General features: G+C 49.5%; 10 protein-coding genes across 10 annotated transcripts; 3 read left to right on the top strand and 7 right to left on the bottom strand.

The window, feature by feature from the left end:
* Positions 1–635: 635 nt before the first annotated feature.
* Positions 636–3,021, top strand: HO133_003255 (uncharacterized protein; the record flags this gene model as incomplete). Its single annotated transcript, XM_037294178.1, has 2 exons — positions 636–884; positions 943–3,021. 2 exons carry the CDS (start codon positions 636–638, stop codon positions 3,019–3,021), a joined length of 2,328 nt encoding a protein of 775 aa, XP_037149559.1.
* A 2,688-nt stretch (positions 3,022–5,709) lies between these two features.
* On the bottom strand, positions 5,710–6,843 carry HO133_003254 (uncharacterized protein; the record flags this gene model as incomplete). The annotated part of the gene is made up of 3 exons (XM_037294177.1): positions 5,710–6,018; positions 6,132–6,258; positions 6,491–6,843. 3 exons carry the CDS (start codon positions 6,841–6,843, stop codon positions 5,710–5,712), a joined length of 789 nt encoding a protein of 262 aa, XP_037149558.1.
* Positions 6,844–6,916: 73 nt separating this feature from the next.
* On the bottom strand, positions 6,917–8,301 carry HO133_003253 (uncharacterized protein; the record flags this gene model as incomplete). The annotated part of the gene is made up of 2 exons (XM_037294176.1): positions 6,917–7,350; positions 7,410–8,301. The coding sequence occupies 2 exons, from the start codon at positions 8,299–8,301 to the stop codon at positions 6,917–6,919; spliced, it is 1,326 nt and encodes a 441-aa protein (XP_037149557.1).
* A 1,010-nt stretch (positions 8,302–9,311) lies between these two features.
* HO133_003252 (uncharacterized protein) lies at positions 9,312–10,182 on the top strand (the record flags this gene model as incomplete). The annotated part of the gene is made up of 4 exons (XM_037294175.1): positions 9,312–9,326; positions 9,556–9,812; positions 9,873–10,022; positions 10,074–10,182. 4 exons carry the CDS (start codon positions 9,312–9,314, stop codon positions 10,180–10,182), a joined length of 531 nt encoding a protein of 176 aa, XP_037149556.1.
* Positions 10,183–10,516: 334 nt separating this feature from the next.
* On the bottom strand, positions 10,517–11,259 carry HO133_003251 (uncharacterized protein; the record flags this gene model as incomplete). Its single annotated transcript, XM_037294174.1, has 2 exons — positions 10,517–11,177; positions 11,225–11,259. 2 exons carry the CDS (start codon positions 11,257–11,259, stop codon positions 10,517–10,519), a joined length of 696 nt encoding a protein of 231 aa, XP_037149555.1.
* A 556-nt stretch (positions 11,260–11,815) lies between these two features.
* HO133_003250 (uncharacterized protein) lies at positions 11,816–13,205 on the top strand (the record flags this gene model as incomplete). Its single annotated transcript, XM_037294173.1, has 2 exons — positions 11,816–12,740; positions 12,802–13,205. The coding sequence occupies 2 exons, from the start codon at positions 11,816–11,818 to the stop codon at positions 13,203–13,205; spliced, it is 1,329 nt and encodes a 442-aa protein (XP_037149554.1).
* Positions 13,206–13,757: 552 nt separating this feature from the next.
* Positions 13,758–14,197, bottom strand: HO133_003249 (uncharacterized protein; the record flags this gene model as incomplete). Its single annotated transcript, XM_037294172.1, is given in 2 exon segments — positions 13,758–13,774; positions 13,792–14,197. The coding sequence occupies 2 exon segments, from the start codon at positions 14,195–14,197 to the stop codon at positions 13,758–13,760; spliced, it is 423 nt and encodes a 140-aa protein (XP_037149553.1).
* Positions 14,198–14,560: 363 nt separating this feature from the next.
* Positions 14,561–15,547, bottom strand: HO133_003248 (uncharacterized protein; the record flags this gene model as incomplete). Its single annotated transcript, XM_037294171.1, has 2 exons — positions 14,561–14,785; positions 15,350–15,547. 2 exons carry the CDS (start codon positions 15,545–15,547, stop codon positions 14,561–14,563), a joined length of 423 nt encoding a protein of 140 aa, XP_037149552.1.
* A 1,518-nt stretch (positions 15,548–17,065) lies between these two features.
* HO133_003247 (uncharacterized protein) lies at positions 17,066–19,630 on the bottom strand (the record flags this gene model as incomplete). The annotated part of the gene is made up of 1 exon (XM_037294170.1): positions 17,066–19,630. One exon carries the CDS (start codon positions 19,628–19,630, stop codon positions 17,066–17,068), a length of 2,565 nt encoding a protein of 854 aa, XP_037149551.1.
* A 468-nt stretch (positions 19,631–20,098) lies between these two features.
* On the bottom strand, positions 20,099–21,212 carry HO133_003246 (uncharacterized protein; the record flags this gene model as incomplete). The annotated part of the gene is made up of 2 exons (XM_037294169.1): positions 20,099–20,663; positions 20,716–21,212. The coding sequence occupies 2 exons, from the start codon at positions 21,210–21,212 to the stop codon at positions 20,099–20,101; spliced, it is 1,062 nt and encodes a 353-aa protein (XP_037149550.1).
* Positions 21,213–22,599: the final 1,387 nt, after the last annotated feature.

Genomic DNA, 22,599 nt, shown 5'->3' with positions numbered 1-22,599 from the left:
AAGCTTCTCATGCAGCTAGAGAAGCAGCGCTCGTTCTTACTGCTGTAATCTTCGGTCCTCCAGAAAGCGGCGTAGATCATGGAAGACCTACTGGTTAGTGGTCGCAGTCACCATTACCCGTGGTGCCTGTACGTTGTCACTGCAGATATTTTGCTTCGTCACCAAAGGACCTCAGCCTTGCCCAAACTGCTTGGCTACCCTGTAACGACGCCCGGCCGCTATGCGGCGTTTTCCTGACTGGCCGCCTCACTGTTTTCCCTTCGTCCATCCATACACAATCTGCAGGATGCTGTGCCAAGTTTCGCTGGGCTTTACTTCTTCGGTCAGAATGCCTCACAAGACCGGGTGTAGTTGCAACTTGGGATAAGATCCTACGAAACGCTCAAATGCGAACACTTTTCCGCCTTGAAACCTCAGCTTTCTCTCGCCTTGACATCACATCCCGTAACCATACAATCGCGGCTTGTCCCTGTCACCCAACCGTTCATGTATGCTTATTGCTTCCATCTAGCAAATGGTGCTGTTGCAAGTCCGCTTTGCTGATCTTCAATGTTGCCCATCTAGACAAGCGGTCGTTGAGAGCATCACTAATGCTCCGTTCTGCTTCTCTGCAACGCCCGCCGGTCGCTATAACTATGTCAGACCCCGAACTCATGTCCTACTTGGAGGGGATGAAGAAAAAGTTCTGGAACGAACGTCGGCACCTTCAACAAGACGAGATCAAGCTGCAGTGGGCAGCCAGGGCAGCTCCATACACCAGCATCCTCCTCGACACCCAAGCTCCAATACAACCATTAGAGCTCACCTCAACCCAGGGACACCAGATGGCCCGCCAATCCACTTCCAAATCCTGGTCGGAAGCTGCGTCGAGGAGGCGTGCATCCGTACGTACCCATCTACACCTGGCCCCTTCCATCCTTGAGGGAGCTGACGCTGGTATAGGAGGCCGTCACTCCTCTCGAACTTGGTCAATGCTATTATAATGCTCCTTCGTCAGAGCCAATGTCTAGGAAACGGGCCAGGACTTCACAATATGGACCTGAAATCGCTGCCGAGAATGCAATTAGTCCTCCATCACTCGACACTAATCCTTGGCAGCTCGACAGCAATGCGCCATACTGCGGATACACCAACACTTCCACATCTGGACCCAGCTTCAAAGCCCGACGAACATCTGCAGGACGCATGCCTATAAATATACCAGAGGACTCTCCCAACATCAGAGTATACGAGCCCGCAGAATACATTCAGCAATCTAGGGCTTTCACATCGTCTAGCTATGCAGCTAATACACGATCTCCAAGCAGTTTCAACAATCACTGCATTCCTCTATCATCCCTTGAACTGCCGTCGCCTTTTTCAGTCTCTCCAACGACGACAGTGTCGGAGAGGTTCACCAATACAACCCCACCTACAAGCGCCGCGATGAGTCGAGAGGACAGTCTCGCTGCCTCGTTTTGTGGGGCCTTTGGCATGATGAGAGCTAATTCCGGAGTTTCAGAGATCGATTCAGGCCAGCAGATGTACCGGCAAGACTCATGCCACGGCCTCCACCTTAAATCTCTCTCTACTGACGAACAAGGAGTCGGCACACCTTTCGATCAGTCTCTATATTTTGCTCACGCTGAGGGAACGGCGATTGAAACCTCACCAGCTTCAATGCTTGCTGTGGAACAGCTGCAGCTGCATACGACCTTGGAGCTTGACACGGAAACGAAACGAGACGTTTCATCATGTTCCATCCCTACTGTGGAACAAATACAATCGCTTCCAACCATGGAGCTTCACACGAAGATGGTAAGAGATGCATCATCCGACTCTAACATATCATCGACTTCTCGGATTTTTCGCCGGAGCCAAGAACAAATAGCTCAGGCCGCACGCCCGATCGCGCCAAAAGACGTAGCCGAGAGGCCAGCGTCCAAGCAATCGTCCCTGTCTGGTAGCCAAGACATGCTTCGCCAACGGTCAGCGCCCGAAGCGAAGGTTTTGATTCCCAAACTCCAATACAGCCGACAAACCAAAGAGAAGCTCAGATGTGAAAGGTGCAACAAGAACCCTGATGGTTATCGGGGGTCTCATGAACTTCATCGCCATATGGCTCTTGACCATAATTCTTTCCGCACGGCTTGGGTATGCGTCGATATCTCGCCAGACGGATTCCTTTCCGGTTGCGCAGCTTGTGAGTCTAAGAAGCCATACGGGCAAGACTACAACGCTGCGGCCCATCTTCGGCGCTTTCATTTTCATCCAAAATCCGAAGTCCGTCGGACCAATGTGGATCCTGAGGAGAGGCGAGGGGGCAAAGGTGGGGGAAAAGATCCTCCAATGAGCGAGTGTAGGCGGTGGATGAGAAAGATCAAGGTGCGCGGAAAGGACTACATGGCGGTCGCTGACAGCGCCGTCGATGGTGCTGGCGATGACGCGGCCGAAGATGATGAAGAGTCCAAGGAGGAGCAGGGAGAGCAAGATGAGGTGGGAGAGGACCTCTTTTTGCATGGGAACGTCCAGAAAAACGACGAAACCTTGCAATCACACGACGGCGCTGTCGGTCAGCACATCTCTGCCCCTCCTCTCGACGGCGCAAATCGTCTCGAGCTAGCTATGACTAACGATCGGCAATTCACCCTTCAAGCTGTCGATATTCCTTTCAGTCGATCAGGCTTCCAGTCGGGCTTCGAGACGTCTTTCGGGACATATTTTGACAGCAACGCAGCAAGCCTTTCTACTCCCAGCATCAACCTCTCTTACTCCCGCCAGACGTTATCCTCGTCAGCCCCAGCTGCATCTTCTTTTCTGGCAAGCAACTCGGCAGGCTCTACGCACGCCCACGACAACTTCGCCAGCAGCACCCCCGTTTCACTTGATATGCCTTCAGCCATGAGCACAACGAGAAGTGCTCATACTCTGGAAGATCTAAATGCCTTCCAAGATTCGTACATCCCGGGTAATGTCTCGTACGGGATGCCTTCGCCGAACAATCCACACTATGGATTGCTCGACTTCCCTCCGTTCCCCTGAGTTGATTTGTCTTCTTTGAGTGACTTCTATGCCTTTTCTTGATACCCATTCAAATCTCACAAATTCCATACTTGTCAATATCAGTCTAACGGGAAAGCTGGTGGCTTTGTTGATAGGACTGAGTGGCTGGTCGAAATGGTGTAGGTGATTGGCAGCTTCATTTTAATCCATGGTCGTTGGGGATTCGGTTGTATCGTTTGCTCTTTCCTTAGACACTCATCATGCTCTACAACTCATGATGAAACGTCTGACGTTTATCGGGTCAAGCTTGCGTGCGCTTTGTCACGGAAGTCTGAACGAGTAGTTATTCAGTACAAGTATTCTGGAAACAACATCTTCCTAGCTTGATGTATAAGAAATCAAAGACTTATACATCTTGACACCAAAACAGATGCAGCCTTCACTTGGTTTACCAATTGAGCCTGCATACTCATTCATTCTACTGGATGGTATTGCTTCTTCGTCACGGTCGAGCACTGCCACTGTACACTAAATCTAAAAATGATCAGTGTGGCAAATGACAGTCTCATTCGCAGCCTTAAGAATCAACAAATGCGCGGCTCCCCTGTGGCTTAGCTTTGCCTAGAAGCTCTATCAGGAGGAGTGTAGGTATAAGTAGAATGGACGTCTCTAAAGAACCTGACGACCATGCTGTTCAAACTCCTCTGTATTTATTGGAATCACTTAGGCCTCCTGCATCTCAGACTCTGACCTTACCTTGCCTGTTTATTAGAGTCTTAGAAGGTTCACTGGACCAATGTGAATTCAATCAGGTGGTGCAGGTGAAATTCAACACGGTGAAATATCGGCCCGGTCGGCGCTGCCACATCTTTTACTCCGCCCCCCCTCGACCGCCTCACAAAATAACTCTTCAACCCACGGTACTGCAACACAGCTTCATCAATCACTAGACATCCCTACCTCATCCAGAGAGACTTCTAAGTGAACGCCTCTCTGTTGAGTGCATACTTAAAGACAGACACTCCTTGAACCGTCAGTACTTACCTGTGGGCCCGGCCTCAAAATCGCCGGTTGCAGCAGCCATTGTTGTGAGCGCATACAGCTGACACCTATCCAAGTCATCACACCTCTCACATCGTCCAGACCACTGTACAAGGATCAAAATGGCAAGCCAAGGTTACTACAACCAGGGCCCTCAGTATCCTCAGCAAAGGTGCGTGGTCTCCTCTGCTCGCTGTCCGCTGCAGTTTTTGGTCAGGACAGCAACATCTCAATCGCGCCCATAGCAATGAGCTCAATGAATGCATCAAAGAAACATCTAGACTGACTTACAATCCCATCCAGCTACGGCGGCGGCTACCCTCCTCAGCAAGGCTATCCCCCCCAGCAATATGGTGGATACAACCAAGGTCCTCCGGTAGGTGCCCCATCGTTCCTCGCCTCACGACGTCGCCTGGGGAGACTTGGCGCCAAGCATACCAGCGCAATGTACCAGTTGGGAAAAAAATTCAAAAAATGCAGATGGGAGGCTGACATGATGGAATTTACTAGATGCAATACCAGCAAGGCCCACCCCAGCAGGTGGTCGTGAGGCAAAAGAAAAACCGCGGCTGCTTGGAAGCTTGGTAGGTCTACCTGCCATCATGACGCCGTTTCCTTCCATTCTCCAACCGTTCCTCCGTCGCCTACTACCCAGTTCATTCAACTCTGCAGCTTTTGGCAGCAACAATTGCAATGCTTGCGCTATCGGATCACAGGACTAATGCTGACATCATAATCTCCAATAGTCTTGCGGCCCTCTGCTGTTGTTTCGTCGCTGAAGAAGGATGCGAATGCTGCGCCGACTGTTGCGAGTGCTGTGCCGACTGCTGCTAAAGCACTCTCCTAAAGCCTACCGGTAAAAAAAACTTCGATCACAGACACCAAGGGCAGCATGCATATGGCACATCAGACTGGATAATGGCAACGGAAATTGTTTTGAAGGGCGGAATTAGCGCTTGCTGGCGTGCGTTTGCGTCATGGATAGGTGTTTTCACTCTATTACCGACTTCGTCCAACACACATTGCTTGCAATGAACGTGAAGGCGGTCTGGGTCTTCACGGCCTTTTGTACATGTGGACCAGAAGCACGAATTGTTCAACCCTTTTTCCCCCTCTTAGGTTAGGTTATCTGATTACGCAAGCTCTGCATTAGAAAACACATCAGAACAATCAACCCCGGTGTCTCTGTCTTTCATTTCTTGAATTTCGCCCACAGCTCCAACTAGGTAGCCATTCGTCGTAACAAACCTGTACAGTAACAAACCTGTACAGTGTCTCATCTCTATTTCGGTGCTCACATTTGGAAATGACACCTTTTCCTTGCACGAAAGTCGGGCTTGACGGCGTTCGTCCTCGGCTCCTTTCAGGGTGCAAGCACGACAGAGTCGGGTGAGACGGGTACAGAACGTCGCTGTTCAATGCACGAAATGTGTTTGACAGCATACGCGTTCGCCTCTTCTTGGACGAAAAGTGAGATATCGCAGTACCATTTGGATCAGCCGCCACTGTTCTCGTACATCGGAGACGAGGTTTCTTCACCTTGGTAAATACTGACTCTGAACCGCGGGTCTTGAAGCTACGCGGAGTGATCTGGCCACTGGTTGGCAAAGCCCTTTTTCTAGGTCTGCAGCATACCACTTCGGTTCTCCTCTCGCGGAGCCCCATACCCTGTGCCATCTCCTCTTCCTACTCCTGACGACCGATCCACCCTGAACCTACCCACCCTCTTCCCCCCACCTTCAACTTCAGACACTCCCACTCCTCACTCCCGGCCTCCCCACGCCATCCAGAGCTTAGGCGAGCGTCCTTTGCGTCCCAGAATCCATCCCCATTCTCATCCCTCACCTCGTCGTGCAGTCCCACCACGAGGCCCTTCGATCCCGTCCATGCCGCCTTTCCTGCTGTCCTTGTCGACCTCGAAGTCGAAAAGTGTGCCGTTGGCTCGAGCGCTGCAGCTGGAGGAGGTGGCGGTGCAGTCGGACCATTGGAATGTTGCTATTCAGGGAGCTGGGACATTGTTAATTACAGTTGTAGCCCGAGGCATGTTGTCGTGGCCTTTGCACGAATGTCCGGGGTAGCCGCTCTGCTCTTTCTAGACGAACTTATACGTGACGTCTACGCTGAAGGGTCTGGCTTTGGTAACGGTTTCTCTCCTCTGGGACTTGGTAGACGTCGTTGGGGTCGATGACGAGGTCTTGTGGGGTTGGTGTACTGTTGGTAAGGGAGAACTCTTGACTGGACTGGAGATGGAGTAGGTTGAAATGGCGAGGTGGAGCCTTTACGTACTTGGGATTTGGAAGATGGCATACTTGTTGTTTTCCGTTGAGGAATGACTTGTGAGTGATGTATCAGCTGCCAGTCTCCTGCTGTTCGGAGAAAGCAGGTAGCATGATCCTTTTAGACGCCGAATTTTCGGTTACCATGAGCCCAGCTTCAAAGAAGGGGAGTTCATCGGGCTCTCTCTCACTTTAAAAACGCCCGCCTTCTTAAGCCTATCGCTTTTGTAGGTTGGGCCTTTCGATTGTTTCCCTTTCCCTTTTCAACTTCTTCACTTTCTCGGAGCTTCCTCAAAAACAGGTCCTTCCTTTGGCGCTGGCCCGTTTTGAATGGAATCTCTCTGCGGCGTTCGCCCTCCGTAATATGGCCTTGCTGCTCCCTCCGTTTCGAAAGTCCGTTGTTCTTTGAATCTTCCCCTTCCCAGTGTGGCAATCGTTTGGCTTTCCTCCATTGAAAACACCTGACTTCCCAGGCTTTGACTCCCTGTAACCCAGTCTTGCTCACACTCTTTACTCTTGGAGTCGTTTGCGACCCTTGTTGCATTTTCTAATACTCAGGGGCTTGAGATATTGTGCAAGACTCCGATTACGCTGAGCATGAACATTGTCAATTACAATTATTCACTTAGTGCTTTGCGGAGTCCTGCCCTCCTTCTCTCTACCCAGGTCCCATGTTCCTCGTTGGGAACATCCCACTTTTCGAGTCTCTTCTGGTCCCAAAAGACATAACCCCACTCCCTGAGGGGTTCATTCTGCCAGAGAAAATAGCTGCAGTCCATCCTGTTGCAAGTCGCCAAAAGCCATATCACATTAGGTCCGCCGCGAACGCTGTCAGCCTCGAAATGAACTTCTACGGGATCGTCCACGAACAACGTTTGGTGGACAGCAGCCTGTGGCGGCTCCTTTAAAGCATCCGAGAGGAAAGATGGTCCACTGCGTAGACCGTAATCCAAGTAACGCATTTGCCTGCTTGGCGAGGACATTTCCAACCTTCGATAGAAACGCAGGCTGAGCGCCATAAGGTATTCTATGTTCTCTTCGAGCCAAGGGCCTAGGCTTAGTTAGCTTTCTGCTTTCTGCGAGATATATTGGTTAAAAAGGAGCCATTACAGTCTTCTGACAGATCCAAACTTGGATTCCTGTCACGGAGCTCCGGTTCAAATTTACGTAGCATACGACGATAATAGCTGCAGAAATAGTCTCGTACACACGCTAGCTCTTCGACCTCCCACGGATTGAACAAGCCGAGGAAGCGCGATGACTTCTCTATCGAGTCTAGCTCGGATGTACTATCTCCGTCTTCAGATGAAGCATTGGGGAGACTCTCGTCATCTGGCGGGGTATCCCAATTCCGGAAGAGATTGCAGAAGATCTCGAAGCGATAGAAAGCACGGTAAAAGCGACGACTTTCGTTTGATGAGAGCTGTTCCCAGTGTCTCACTTGGTTGCCAGTAAGTTGATGAGACGAAAAAGCTAGTTTGCAGAGGTCCTCAGTCGCATGTTGTACTTGATTCTGTAGCCGGGCCAGTCTATATGCACTTTCCAGGTCGAGGTGCTCTGGCGACGTCCACGTGTCACAATTATCCTTGTATTCCGAAAGGAAGGCTTTTACCCTCCCAACTCGGTCTTCAATGTTACTTGTTAGAGTCCTGCTCGAATTAATCGCGGAGAAGGCATCGTAGAGCGCATCAGGATGAATAGAATTGAACAGGACCCGCTTGAGGATTGCATGTCTTTGACTCAGATACGCGCTGTGATATTTGGGTGACGCATGGATGAGACCTTTCAGGGAAGCGATGTCGCGGATGTTCAGTAGAACAGCGGATTGGATTTCAACAGGAAGACCTTCTAGACTCGCCTTTGGAGGGATATCCGGAATGCGTTGGTCTCCTGTTTCGGGCCTGAGGACAGGTATCACAGCCACATGACTTGTGTCATTCTTCTGATCTTGGACTGTATTTGAGCCGCCTGCAGAAGAGAATTTCTCCAAGAATTTCCTCATTTCAGCGCAGTGGAGGTATCGGGATGTTGATGGTTTGCTATGGGTCCACACTTCAACGAACTCTTCGTGCAAATTGATGAAGCATAAGAGGAGCCTAGAAATCAGTACTTCGGACCCTTGTTCGAGAAAACAATGAATAACTGAAAGCACAAAAGGTGATGGGTAGGGACTCATAGCTCGCCGCAGCCGCGCGCCTCGCTGGTGTGACTGACACGAAACATCAGACCAACACAACCTATTTACATCCTCGAGCATGACCCAGAGGCTATAGCGTTCGAATGTGAGGCTGGTTCCTCCCTAGAGAGGTCTTATACCCTGTCCATTTTATTTTCCAGTTAGCTTACTGGCCACGCAGTTGACATGGATTCAATCCGTTGCCGTTAGCATGAGGCTGAACAGGCACTCTTCGTTTGCAGTACACTATGAGCGGCTAGCCTTGCTCTTGTGTTACAGCTTTCAAGTGACACGAACCTATCGTCAGACCTACTGATGTTTCGCTTGTGTGCCTACGCGTGCGTATATTTTCAAAGTTTGGAAGAATGATCATTGCCCAGACTATTTCTGAGGCTTCAGAAAGTTTCAATTATTGATTCGTCCTGAGAGCATCATGATTGATCGCTGTGCCTCTCTGCTTCGCTCCGGTTGTTTGACACGATCGTGGCGCTGCTGTGCGTGGTGCACGATGGGGTAACGTCAACGACGGTCAACATACAGGACTTCAGATATAAAAGCTCTGCTGCCAGAAAGAGGCTCCTTGGCCTTCTATGAGAGACCAGAACGCAGACCATACAACCTCTTGTAATGCTCTTTGTTGCAACGAGTGCTCTCTTCAAATCACAGATATTTGCAAGTCTCTCTCTCTCTATATATCTCTCTCGTTCGTGTCGAATTCGCCAAAAGCTTAGGCTTGTTTACATATATACTGCAGTCGCCGAGACACAATATTCGCTCTGAAAATTGAAGTACTATGTGTTTTGGTAGTAGCAAGAGCTCTGGCGGTAGCACACAAGATGTGCCAAGACCTGGTATGCGATCTTTGGATCTTGAACTAGGGTTTCACTGACTCGAAGGTCTCCGACAGTGCACCGTGTACCATTGAGCATTGAGAGACCATCGCGGGTCGCGGTTCCTGCACAAGCCCGTCACCCTCCTCGGAGGCCTGCGAATCAGACTCAAAACAGTTGCGTATGCCGCTTCGATGTTTTGCAATAGCTGATCTCTTCAACAGTACCACTGAGCGTACTGACACCCCAGAGACCTGTTAACACTTACACGCAACCAAATCCGTGGCCCCCAGAAATTATACTCGAGTACGCAAACTACAAAGCCGCAGACAGTTTATCCGGAGCAGCTTCATCAAGCTACCGACGAGAACGGAGGAGAAGAGAGGCGGAAGTGAATGCGCTGGCCTGGACCAGTGGTAGGCAAACATATACACCAATGAACCTCACCCCTGAGAGTCACTATGAGCTTCTACCAATGGCGGTTGATTGGAAAGACAAGGCTCAAACGTTAGTGCTCGCTGATTGGAACTCGCATCCGGTACAGTGACATGCTGACTAGCATCTTAGTCACCACGTGTTGCGAAAAGGCTTCAATGATGCTCACTCTAGAGCATACAAGTCACCCAAAGACAAAGAGAAGCATCAAAAGAAAATCGAGGAGGCCAAACGCACAGTAAAGAGCGCAGGAAAAAAGGTGGACGAGCACGAGCTATACCAGTGAGTCACCTAGATCATTGTCACACTCTCCAAATACTGAATTGACCTCAGGGGACTTTTCATGCAATCTGACCCATACGACTCTCTCGACTGGGCATCAGCAGGTAGTAGCAAACAAGCAAATCGCCAAAGGATAAAGGTCTATGACTATGGTAAATGAGTTTGATAACTGGGACCGAATGCTAGGAGTCGTCAATTTCCCCTGTGTTTGATGTTTATCGAAGGCTGTCCATATACGACAAGCGTTTGTTGGTCCTGATTACTTCGTACTATACAGAATATACGCATTGCCTCGCTCCTTGCAACGAATTTTGCCACCAAAAAGCACCGGTCGCCTCTTGCATGATGCCTCCTTTCTTCCTTCTTCAAGAACTCGGTCCGATGTCCTTCCTGCGCCGGATGAGGTACGATCCCAAGAGTTTCCTTCTCCGATGTAATATGACATTGAAAAGGCTGGAAGCAGTCTAACGTTCGCCATTGCAATTCTTCCAGGATCATAGCTTCGCTGCGACGTCAATCCACAAGGATCCCGCTGTAGCTAGAACCGTCCCATCTCCATCCTTAATTGACGCATCAAAGTAGGATTTCCGCCCTCTGAGCTCTCGAAGTGTCGCCGTAGCAAGGTAGGTTCCTGGAGTTGGCACAGCTTTCACGTAATTGATCTTCAGGTTCGCTGTGACCATAAAGCCTCCTGCGCCCTCCACGCCTAGACTCTGATTGATCAACCCTAAAATTCCCATGCATTCATCAAGTATGACTCCAATGATTCCACCGGCAACGAGATGAGCGTAGCCATTGACGCCCGGGCCTAAGCTCAGCAGATTGTAGACTTCATCCACACGTGTGGTGCCTGCCGCAGGTCTTTTGTAGAATGTCAACCAAGACCGTATGGTCCTGTCCGTCTTCAGTGTAACGGCAACGAGCTCGTCTTCGGTGCTTTCCTTTCTCTGGCGAGAGGGCGTGGCGAGGATGACGACATCGGTTTCTGCCAACAGCTTTGCACACCAGGGAATCGACTGGAAGTACTCGTGGTCTAGGGCTGGCATCTTCCTGATAGTTGGGATGAGTGTACGAAGGTGTTCATGGCCATGGGGGATGAACAGAGCGGCCAGTGTGAGTGGAGGTCCAGCTGGGGATTGTGAAAGCGTGGACGGCCTCTTGAAACAGGTATTAGCTTCAAGCCCACAGTTTGAACGCCTTACGCGGTTAGTAATGTGTTATCAGTGTCCAGGTACATGCTGGCAAGGTCGACTTCCTCATTGTCGCCTCTTGTCGAGCTTGATCGAATCGTCGTTGGAAAATGCGACTTGGCTTGGCGCCGCCGCTAGAGTACGAGTAGCCTGCTGTGACAGATTCAAGGCAGACGAGACAGAGCGCTCCGAAAAACCATATGTTTTATAACATTGCACTTTTTGCCCTCTTTTCGATGACTTCTTGACTGCTTGAACCTCTGGTGCCACGATCTCATAAGGCGCAAGAACCGATGTCTCTAGCTGTACAGCTGGATCGTAAGATTACCCTCTAGCCTTCTGAGTCAGTCAATCATTCTTTTGGAGCTTCCATCATCGCTAGATCCATATGCCTTAGGCTATGCTAGTGGGCTTAGTATCTTCAGTCATTCTCCTATAATGACTCAGTGATTCCTATATGTGTTGTCGGATAGGGTGACTCATTTCAAAGTGCTTTCCTTCATATATTCACAGAATCCATCCCGTATCATTATAACCCCCCCTATGTATTGCAGGATGCTGCGACTTTGTGCTCCTGAAAACTTGTGATAAGCTTCACTCGAGATGAAAAGAGTGCTTCGAAGATACCGTCGCCAGAAGCGCCCCAAGACGCAAGGCAGCCCCGATATGGTGGTTTACAAACCAAGACAAGTTCAGAAAAACCGAATTGTCCCGCAAAGAACAAACCTAGAAGATGTTCCGGTTGAGATCCAGCAAACTATTCTCCACCAGATGCCAGACTTACCGACGCTTCAAGCGCTCATCTCTGCGTCGCCATCCTATCTCAGGGCCTACCAAAGCCAACGCCATTCGATTTTGTCCAACATACTCCTCCGAGATATCCATCCAGATGTGCTCTTCGACGTCTTGGCGATCGTAGACGCGCTGAAGCTGCCACGGAATTATGATGATTATGTGCCCCAAATGAAAGTCTTCATCGAGCAGTACAAGACCGCGAGAGACTCACTGCATGTGGCTCTCAAGCAACTCGAACCAAGCATCAAAGAAAACGTATGGGGGTTTCATCTGTCGGTAATCGATGTCACAAAAGACTTCTGTGATTACGCGCTGTCAACGCACCCAGTCACAGGTCACAGTCTAAATCATCGTACATCACTCTCGCCAAATGAGGTGCGTCGAATCCATCGAGCCTTCTACCGCTACGAGCTCTTCACCGTTCTCTTTCGAGAGTCGGATTACTATCGGGAGGAGCAAACCAGGAGACGTAGAGACCGAGACCCCGGCAGGGTTCGTCTCGCTGTACAAAGAGATTCGATCAGGTCCCTCGATGACCAGGATAGGTCGTTCCTCTTCTTCGCTCTTTTCAGGGCCTGGGAGGTAGAAGAAATAGCTTGTGTACGGGACTACATCATACATCGGTATGATGAGCTACACAAACAATGCAAGTCGGAATGGCAGGAAATGACGGGAAGGGAAAGCCATTATCCCGCTGCACCGTGGAACGATTCCTCCGAATGGGTGTCCGAAAGTCAGAAAATGGTGGATTCAGCTCAAACTTGAAGTAGGTCGGAGAGCTGACATATTGTCAGTGTACGACGACCAATCCTGTCACGAACACTACCTATCCCTTGGCCTGGGCTTCTTCTGCACCTTGATGAAAGCTTCTCACGAAGATCAGATGCAGATGCTCCGAGAGAATATAGGTCTCTCAGACTCGACCCTCTCTCGCGCCTTGGAGGAAAATGGTCCTGAATGGGATAATCCTATGTACGATGCATGGGTGACTGAAGCATTCCTAGGATTCTACAGGGATAGCGATAGGGATGCTCCAAACGCGGCATGGGCGTGGTCGACGGGGGACAAGGTTGATATTCGCTATTACCAGTCTGATAAGGCGGGTCTGAGGACGTGGGGGTATGTCATGTGGGATAAAGAGAGATTGGACCAATGGAGCATTCTACATGAGAATCCTCATGACTATCTTCTCAAGTAAGACACCGCACCGGTTCGGGGTTGGAAGCAGCGATCAAAGCGGAAGATAGTTCTTAAGACTGACATCCTCCTAAGGCGAGGATAGGAAGCATCAAACACCAATATAAACCGTTTTCCGTATGACCGACGCCGCCGACAGAGCGCAGCCGATGGTGGAGTTTCTTGGTCCTTGGCGAATTCACTTGCAGCCATGCATTATCCCAACCTCAAGACTTTCCAGCACTAATAGATATACTCGCTATCAGAGACAAATATTTCTAGCCTCCCCAAATCCTCCACTCAGATCACTGCGACGAATAGCAGATTTCACGTACCCTGGTTGCAGCGGGAACGGGGTATTGCAAAGGCCAATGGCCGAGGAACGATGCTGAATTTCCGATTGTATACCCACGGCTTTACCCGTCGAGTTGCAAGCAGAGAAGAAAGAAACCCCCACACTTAGAAGATGAACCACGCAAAGAGATCGTCCATTACCGCTCTTTAGCCTGCCTCGGCCTCTTCTCCTAGGGTAGATGTCCGGTCAGTGACGCTCGGGGGTAAGGGTGCGAAGCTGTCAATATGTGTCTAAAGCTGGAAATGGCACTTACATTTGATGATACGATAAAGTTCCCCAGAGCCACTGGCTACAGTAACGACCCAGGTCTCGGTCTTATCCGTACCTGTCTCCGTGTCACCATCTGCTGCTGTCACGGTAGCGAGGACCAAGTTTCTCCCTTTCTGTCTTGACGTAAGCTTCAAATCCGGCTTCTCAGCTTCGGTGGTCACGTCCACGTTGACCAGTGTAGCTGACTTCCAATCTATGTTATATCCTTCATCGGTGTCCTTTCTCTGAATCGCAACGCGTGTCTCTTGCCCCTTTCGGAAGTGGATTCGGTCAGCAGGTCTTTTATTAAAAGAGGGTCCCCGCCATCTGGGCTGGACATCTGTGGCGGAGAAGACGACTAAGAGGTTCCAGTTGTATGTTCGAGGTTCATTCGAATCGATGTTCTCCATGACTCCGGGTGCTTTGTACTTTCGAGTCCCTGGTGATCGGCTGGCTTCGGTTGACTCATTTCCGTCGAGAGGTGAAAATCATACGCACTTCTTAGGTCGCAGATGAGAACGCGATGGTTGTGCATGAGAATGTTGCGTGGGCTTTATATCACGGTGTTTGATTTGCTATGTGTTATGGAGATAGTAGACAGCCTCGAGTAAGCAGCCAAATGCGTCGAAGAGGGCCTTTCGAACGGCTTTGTATCCGTCTATGTGGTTCTCCTTAACACAATCACTCAGTAGCTCTGGTAAGCTGGACACCGCGACCGGAGACACGAAAAAACCAGGATGTCGTCTCGTCCGTGAAATTTGCACGGAGGTCGATTACGTGGCGGTGCCTGCATTTGCTTGGATGTCGGATGATGGCTGGCTCTCCACGTAGTCACCGAGGCTGCTCTCATCATCCTTCTCCGACGCCCTACTACAGCCTGCCTCAAGTTCATCATCGTCCTGTAACATCATGTTGGGTTCCACGTTATCAAACAAGCCAGCGGTTGGTAATTGGTTGGCATCGTCAGACACCGCATTGGGGTGCTGCAGCCTGGGCAACTGAAACCATTAGGGTAAAAAGACCCCTACGATACAAGGAAATTGTTCAAACGTAATGGACTGGTGCAGGTTGATGGGTTTGGGCAAGTATGATATTCGCTGTCAGCAAGCTAGCCCCTTTTAAGATTCTATCAAGTTCAAGTAATGCTTCCGCATGCCAAAACCTTACGACTTGCTTGTGTTCAAGCATTATTTGACTGTTTGGAAGGAAAGAGACGTATCCTAGGAAGGGCTGTAAGACTTTGCTTCCATGCAAGGGAAGGTCTAGCGACTGCCCCTTGCAAATACAGTTCTCCCTCTGACTCTTTTATGGTCTTTTCGCAATCGGACCTCGGAACTCTGGATCGTCGTAAGCTCAGTAAGTTTATAGAGTCGAAGATTAATCCAGCATCGCCGAGAACGACTTCGGAGCCTATCATGTGTTCAAGGAAAATAATCGTTGACAGTAGCCGGAATAGAACAGCCTCGGTTAGCTTGTGTCAAGTCCAAGGTTTGGATCTCCTTCCTCTTAAGATGTGTACTTTTGGCATGACATCTTGGACACTAATAATCCGACACGCTTACATATATCGCGGCAATCCAGGCACCAGGTGAGGCGTCCCACTGCTCCTCAGCAAAGGTCGTGCCATTTATCTGATGGTATAGGAAGGTCGTCGATTGGTCAGCCAAGGTTACACTAGCAAGCCTTGCGAAAGGAAACGCGTTGTCCGGCAGCGCCGCATCAGTGGACGCCGTGAAGGAGTCGTCGCCGTTAACCCACATAGCATAGTGTGTGCCAAACAATGCAATATCTGACTGGTTGATTTTTAATTAGAGATGCTCTTGCCAAAATGTACAGGTCTAATGGTAGAGGCTATACACCGCTTCAGACGACATTTAATTATTGAACGGATTAATTGTGAGGTACATAATTCTACTTGACATTAAGTCGGCAACCCTCAGCGCCGGGTTGGTTCCGTGAGAAAGGACTGGCCTCTTGGCATCAAAATCCAATCCAGTCTTCGAAGGCGTTCAAAGAACTATTGACCACAACGAACGGATTTCGTCGCCAACATGTTCGCACGAAGTATAGCGAAAGCCCTCTGTCAACCATCAACACCTCTTTCCACGCTCCCACCAACATTCCTCCTCCCTCTCCGCGCCCGCCTCACAACCATCACAACCAGCACAACAACCACGGACCCCGACCCCCCAGAAGCATCCTTCAACCACCTCCCGACCTCGCAAACACCCACCAATTCAACCCCAAGCCATCATCCACCACCCCCGCCTCAACGCCCGCACCGTCTGTCCCGCCGCTCCCCCCTGCCCCCCCCAACAAACGCCAACCTCTCCCTCCTCCCCCTCCTCGCCGCCCAAGCCCCCCACTACATAACCGCACACCTGCACACCCGCCCCTACCTCCTCACCGCCGGCGACACCCTGCGCCTGCCCTTCCACATGCCGCACGCCCCGCCCGGGACCGTCCTCCGCCTGAACCGCGCGAGCATGATCGGGAGCCGGGACTACACGTTCCGCGGGGCGCCGTACGTGGACGAGGGCCTGTTCGTGTGCCGGGTCGTGGTCGTGGGCATCGAGGGGGAGCCGATGCGAGTGGTGGAGAAGACGAAGCGGCGGCAGCGGAAGGTGAAGAGGGTGACGAGTAAGATGCGCTACACGATACTCAGGGTGAAGGAGTTGAGGGTGTTGGCGGGTGAGAGGGAGAGGGAGAAGGAGAGGGTGGAGGGGGAGGAGGAGGAGTTGGAGGCGCTGATGGGGGAGGGGGGGAGGTGAAGTGTGTGATTGGCTGGGGGAATGAGAGATAGAGACGCCAGTGAAGGTGGAAAAATTTGGAGACGTGGGCTTTAAAGATTGGCGAAAGTCAGTGACTCTCGAGGAAGGTATAAAGCTCCGTGATCAAGTGAAGAGTGATCGCATCAAAGGTGCGGTATAAGAGGGTATCATGCCCAAATTCTATCATCACGGATGTTCCTAATCATGTGTCGGGGCCAGGGGTCAGCCTTTTGCGGCTGCCTGTAATGGTTATGGCTGATCATTCAGCTCATGTATGCTATAGAAAGGGTACTGATGTAACATAAGGGTATCTACAACGGCGAGTGTCAAACCGCACGGCATCCAATGCCTCAGATATCCAATCCCATTGGATACTGCAGCACGCTTGAATGCTATTGAGAAGAAGACTCGTGCCTCATTACCCAAAGCCGCATGCTTCTATCCAAAATTACCGACTCCACGGAAATACCGCACAAGCCTTTCCAGTCCTAGTACGAGAAGTCTGAATCAAGCCCTTCCCTCCTCGACTGCCGCTTTGATGGAGGCGAAGAATTTTGCCGGCCAGGTAGACAACTCCGCGTCACTAGGCATGCCTTTCTCTCGAACGTGCTTGATGATATTGTGCTGCAGTCTTGCGATCAGTTCCTGACTGACTGGAACCGTGTCCTTGGCGGCGGCGTCTGGATACAAAAAAGGGTCACCATATGTCAGGAGCTGCTCAATTGTTGGTCTCTGCATCGGGTTACGGCTCAGACACCCTCTGAGTGTCCTGATTAGGCCACTAGGAACCGTGACGCCTCCAATGCCAATGTTGGGAAAGCTGATGACATGGTTGGGATTCGGTATGGCCATTATTTTCCGATACTGATCCGAGATGTGCGCAAAGGGTGGCTTGCCGTAGGTCATTTGGTACAGAATACATCCCAAGCTCCATACATCGCTCGGTTTCCCTAACTTCATGACCTTGCCCATGATAGAAGGCTGTCCGCTGCCAGCATTTGAGTCAACTAAAGCTTCTGGAGACATGTAGTTGGGTGTACCGATATGCTGCTCGCGGTGTACATTAACAGTATCGTCTGCTATGGCATTGGAAATTCCAAAATCGATCAGCTTCAACTTGCCCTGCAGGAGAAGGAAGTTCGCCGGCTTGAGATCTGAATGGACGATATCGTACTGGTGCACGGCCTGCACGCATTCAAGCATCTCCTTCCAGAAATAGCGGGTAAATGTCACGTCAAATGTGGCGTCTTCAGAGTTGAGCCGAAGTGTGAGCACTCTATTCAGATCACTTTCGCCCATCTCCATCAGGACGCTGAGAGTGTGTCTCTCTTCATTGATCTCCCAATCAAGGAGCGTGACTACCCGATCCACCTTCTCTAATTTCTTCAGTAGATCGATCTCGCCTTTGTACCCCCGAATGGCTAACTCGTCTTGGTCTTCAAGAGTGACCCTCTTTAAAGCAAAGACCTTGTAATTCTCAGCCATTACACGGTAAACCTTGGAGCTGCCTCCCCGGCCAATGCAATCCATGCGAGTGAAGAGTTTGCCATTAACGGAGATGTAATTTCGCTTCTTTTTTGCCTGACTTGCTGAGGCCGCACCAGCGTTCGCCGTTGCAGTCTCCAGCATCGTCATCTTTGGTGGCGGTGGAGCTGGCCGATGCGGTGTGTTCTGACTTCGGACCGCGAGAGCCGGCCTTTGTGGTGATAACATCGCTGGCGTTTGAATGAGCATCTTTTCGTCAGACATGACACTGAACTTCTGTTTCTCAGACAGAGCGGAACCACTGGGCTTGTTTCGCTTGAAGGTTGGTGGAGGTTCATTTTCCTGATCAAAGCGTGATGGTAACGGGGGTAATGGTGGTACTTTGAATATAGGCTGGACACGTTTCCCTGATGATCCTTCCTTGTTAGACAGTGGGGCCGGCCTTGGCCTGCTTTCAGTTGTATCAATCAGTGCTTTGGGTAGCTCCTGATTTCCTGGCATGGGACTGCCGGTGATAATATCAGCCTGGCTTTGAAACCGTACGTGAGGCGGTCGTTCGTGTTGAGGCGACTTTGGTCGGCTGATAGGCCTGTCAATGCCCCTGGATGATGTATCGGCGACTTGCAGCAAGGGAGAGTCTCTACTTTCACCAGAAGAGAGTAGTTGCCCACCGCCTGACGAGAGAGCATCCTCGTGTATTGGGCTCTGTTCTTCATCACTCTGCCTCCTTTTCATGCCCCTCCTTGCTGGACCACTTAGGTATCGACCAGTCACTTTGCCCACCCTCTTGATTCGCATGGATCCTTGTACCCCGGTCTCTTCACCCGTTGTTCTGTTCATGGAGAGATTGCTCATTTGCAAAGCTGTTTCGTGGATATTAGAGTGCTCTCTGGAGTTCGACGTAGGCTCGGCTTGAGCTTCGGACCCGGCTGACCAAGGTTTCGCAGTGCTTGATTCACGTGCATCCGAATGTAAAGTACCAGATCCCGCCACTGGAGGGTTTTTTTGACCTCGGGTTCGAGGAGCAGGTGTAATGAGGTCGTGATGGTGCTGCGCTTGTTCCGTAGAGTTGTCCACCGCTGTCGCCTTCCGTAGCGTTGAAGGTGCCGCGGTGCCCAAATTCAATCGAACAATGCGCGGACTTCCAGATCGTGAGGAGGCGGGGGATGCGGTGCGTTCTCTGAGGCGGATCGCTCCCAGCGGAACTGGACTTCTTCGTCTTACTGCATTGACCCTCTCTTGTAGTGCGTCTCCAATGTGAATCTCATTCTTTTGTGACGGTGAAGATCCCCCTAAAACTGATGCTTCTTCTCCAAGCAAAGCCTTAGCTTCTGCACTAAATTTCATTGGAGCCACAGGCGCTTCATCATCCGAACTGTCTCCGATGGAAAACTTCCATGCCTGGGGCAAAGCAGATACATTGACGTCTGACTTGTGGAACAATGGCGCATTGCGCTTCAGGTTCGGCCTCGAGGGCTGGTTGCTGAGGTTCTGTCGCGATCTCGGGCGTCCTGGTGGGTCGAGGTAGCTTGCGCCTATAGGTGTTGGAGATGCTGCCGAGATGGTGGCCATTGTATCCGAAGTCATGCGTTCGGGACTGAGCGCAAGGCACAATACATGACTACCATCTGACCCAAGGACTTTAGCAAAGCAATCACTTAACGAAACAGTTTGGAACGGATGCTGAAGTGTTGAGTTCGAGCTGTCTGAAGCGGAAAAGCGCGCGACGATTGGCGCCAAGAAACTGTTTACTCGGCTGTTGCTATAGGCTACCAAATATCTTGGCATGTAATCTCTTGAGGTGATAGACGACGATTTTAGCAGTAGTTTCGCTGGTTTGCCTGTACCTTACAGATATTCCAGCATCCATAGTACGTCAATGTTAACAACTTTGTGTACCCATCCTCTTTCTGCAGCCATTGACTTCGAATTTTCGTGTGTATACATGCATAGGATGCCGCTTGTCCTATCACTAAGCGCCTGCAATGCCGCTCTATTCGTAGGATGAAACGACGCCCAAATGCAATTGATGTATGTACATCTCCGACACTTATATTACTTATTTCGGACCACGATCGCTACGATGACACAAATGTCATCAACCTTTCCGCCGTGATAGTTCTCATGTGGGTAGAATTTTTGGACCTCCTTGGCGAAAGGACCATCTCGCTTGGTGTTCATACTGACAGCTTTAGCTTCCCCAACAACGTTGACTGCCAATAATGCCTGTAAGTTGTTCTCATATTGCTTGGGAATCCCACCATCCTGTGTGAGATCATGTATCATTTCGGATACAGTCGTGCCTTTCTCCCCAGTCTCCCAAGCATGACATCCAGTCATTTGCCGGCTCACAATTTTCAGCAGCTCGCGTGTGCTCAGATTGTCCCAGACACCGTCAGTAGCAAACATCAAGACGTCGCCATGACGTACTTCATGACTCGTATCGTTCGAGTCCTCAGGGGAATCGCTCAATTGCTTCCCACCGAAAAGCCGCGAGAGAGCGAGTATCTTTGGCGGTATCACAGAGAGCTGGAAAGGTGTATTGAACGCGTGTGTCTGAGGGTTCGAGAAGTGGTGGACAGCATTCAGGCGAAATTGTATGAACCCCGAGTCGCCAAGGCTGTTGCTATGTATAAGTCTCGATCATAGTATTGCCGCCGCTGCAGACTCACTTAGCCACTTTCAAATTTCCGTCTTCATCCCCAGTAGCTAAACATGCCGTGCTCCCACCACCACCGATCTTGCCCTCCCGAAGTATCTCCTGATAGGCATTACCAAGGATATATTGAGGCCAAAGATCTTTCTTGTCCGGCGAATGTAGTTCTCCGGCGATCCTAGCCATCCCTTGACACAGTCCATGGGAGAAGTCGGCGGAGTCAATCCCCTGATCAGCCCAGCCGCCCACTCCATCGGCCACACCAAATGCCACGTTACTGCTGTTGCCCGCCTTGCTTACGAAGAAAGCATCCTGGCCGCTGTTTGGCCGCCCCGTGAAAACGTCTTGCTCGGAGGTAATCTGCGTCTGGGTATTGAAGGTGAAAACGTCCGTCTTAGGATCGAAGCGGCGTCCTTTGGCAGAGAATGATGCCCCGATTCGGTAGGAAAAGGTGGGGGTGGATCTGGGCGTAAAAGGCGATGGTGAATGTGATGGCGTAGAAGAAGTGGACATGCGCTTACTTGCGACGACATTAGGAACAGGAGAACAGGAGCCGAGATCCTTGGGCAAAAAGAAGGCCGCTCTGCGGCACGCTGAATGGTGCAATACTGGTGATATTGATAGAACGTTCAGTGTCTTTTTGAGTGCACGCATTCTGGACGCCAATTAGAGGCTACTGGCGGAAGAGTAAGGTAGGAATATCATAGTAGTGGACTAGAGCTTAAATCTCGGGGAAAAAACTTGATACTGCGCCACTCGGACCTGAAAGACGAAGGATTGAAGCCCATCAGGTTGGGTGATTGTGTATTCATGGTGTCAAAACATGGAGATTTTTTTCTATTTCGCTCGGCAGAGTTGACATTTTGGGAACCAGACAAGGTTTTGCGGCACCAATTTTAGGGCCCCTTCGGTAACCACATATTTTCAAAATATGCCCACATATTTTCAACTTTGGTTTTCAAACAGGGGTAAGATACCATGCCAAGAGTACTAGTACACCCCGTAATCGCTCGTAACACTTTCCTCGAGAATTTCTTCAGGGACCGTTAAACCCCATAATATGACAGTAACATCACCATCGATTAATACTATTCGAAAGAGTACAATTAATAAAAATAAGTCTTCTTATTCACTTAGAGGAAAAGCGTAAAATTTAAATCGCTATTATATTAAGATTTCTAATTTTTATAAATTATCTATTTAGATATCGTCTTTTTTAGACTTAAATTATAAATTAATTTATAATCTAAATATTTTTAAATATTTAACTCTTAAGGCTAAAATCTTAATTATTAAATTTTAATCTTGATATCAAGCTTATATAATATTTTTATATACATATTAAATAGTAATTAACTAATGAAAAGTTAAATGTTATATTTTGAAAATATATAGTTATCGAAGAGGCTCTTAATCGTAGTTTATAAATCTAAATATCGAATAGTTATATTATACTATTACAATGATTTTTAAAACCTCTAACGTTCAATATCCTTTTGTTCACTATAATCGCTCATTACTTCAGCCTTTTAAAGAGTAATTTATACAAATACGAATTTTACAGATTTTGCATGCGACGATTTGAGACGTTAGTACTAGATATTTCTAACATTTCCGTATTTTAAAATCTCTAAAAATCGTATATATATAGTTTTATCTATATGACTTCTTTAAGTAAAATATTAAATAACAATCGAATATTCGAATATAAGTATCTTTAAGCTAGAGTCTACTATAAGCGAAGTAAGTAAGATAATAAGACTACGATAATAATTTTACTATATACGAGATAGATTTTTTCTTATTTCTTAAGAGGAGTATATAGATATTTATACTCGTATTTATTAATATCTATAATCTTCTAGAATCTAGAATCTCTAAATCTTATTCTTATAATCTA

This window comes from Letharia lupina (assembly GCF_014066315.1).
Source record: "Letharia lupina isolate WasteWater1 chromosome Unknown contig_17, whole genome shotgun sequence".
Lineage (NCBI taxonomy): Eukaryota > Fungi > Ascomycota > Lecanoromycetes > Lecanorales > Parmeliaceae > Letharia > Letharia lupina.
The sequence above is the reverse complement of the archived record's forward strand: the minus strand, read 5'-3'. Positions and strand labels throughout refer to the sequence as shown.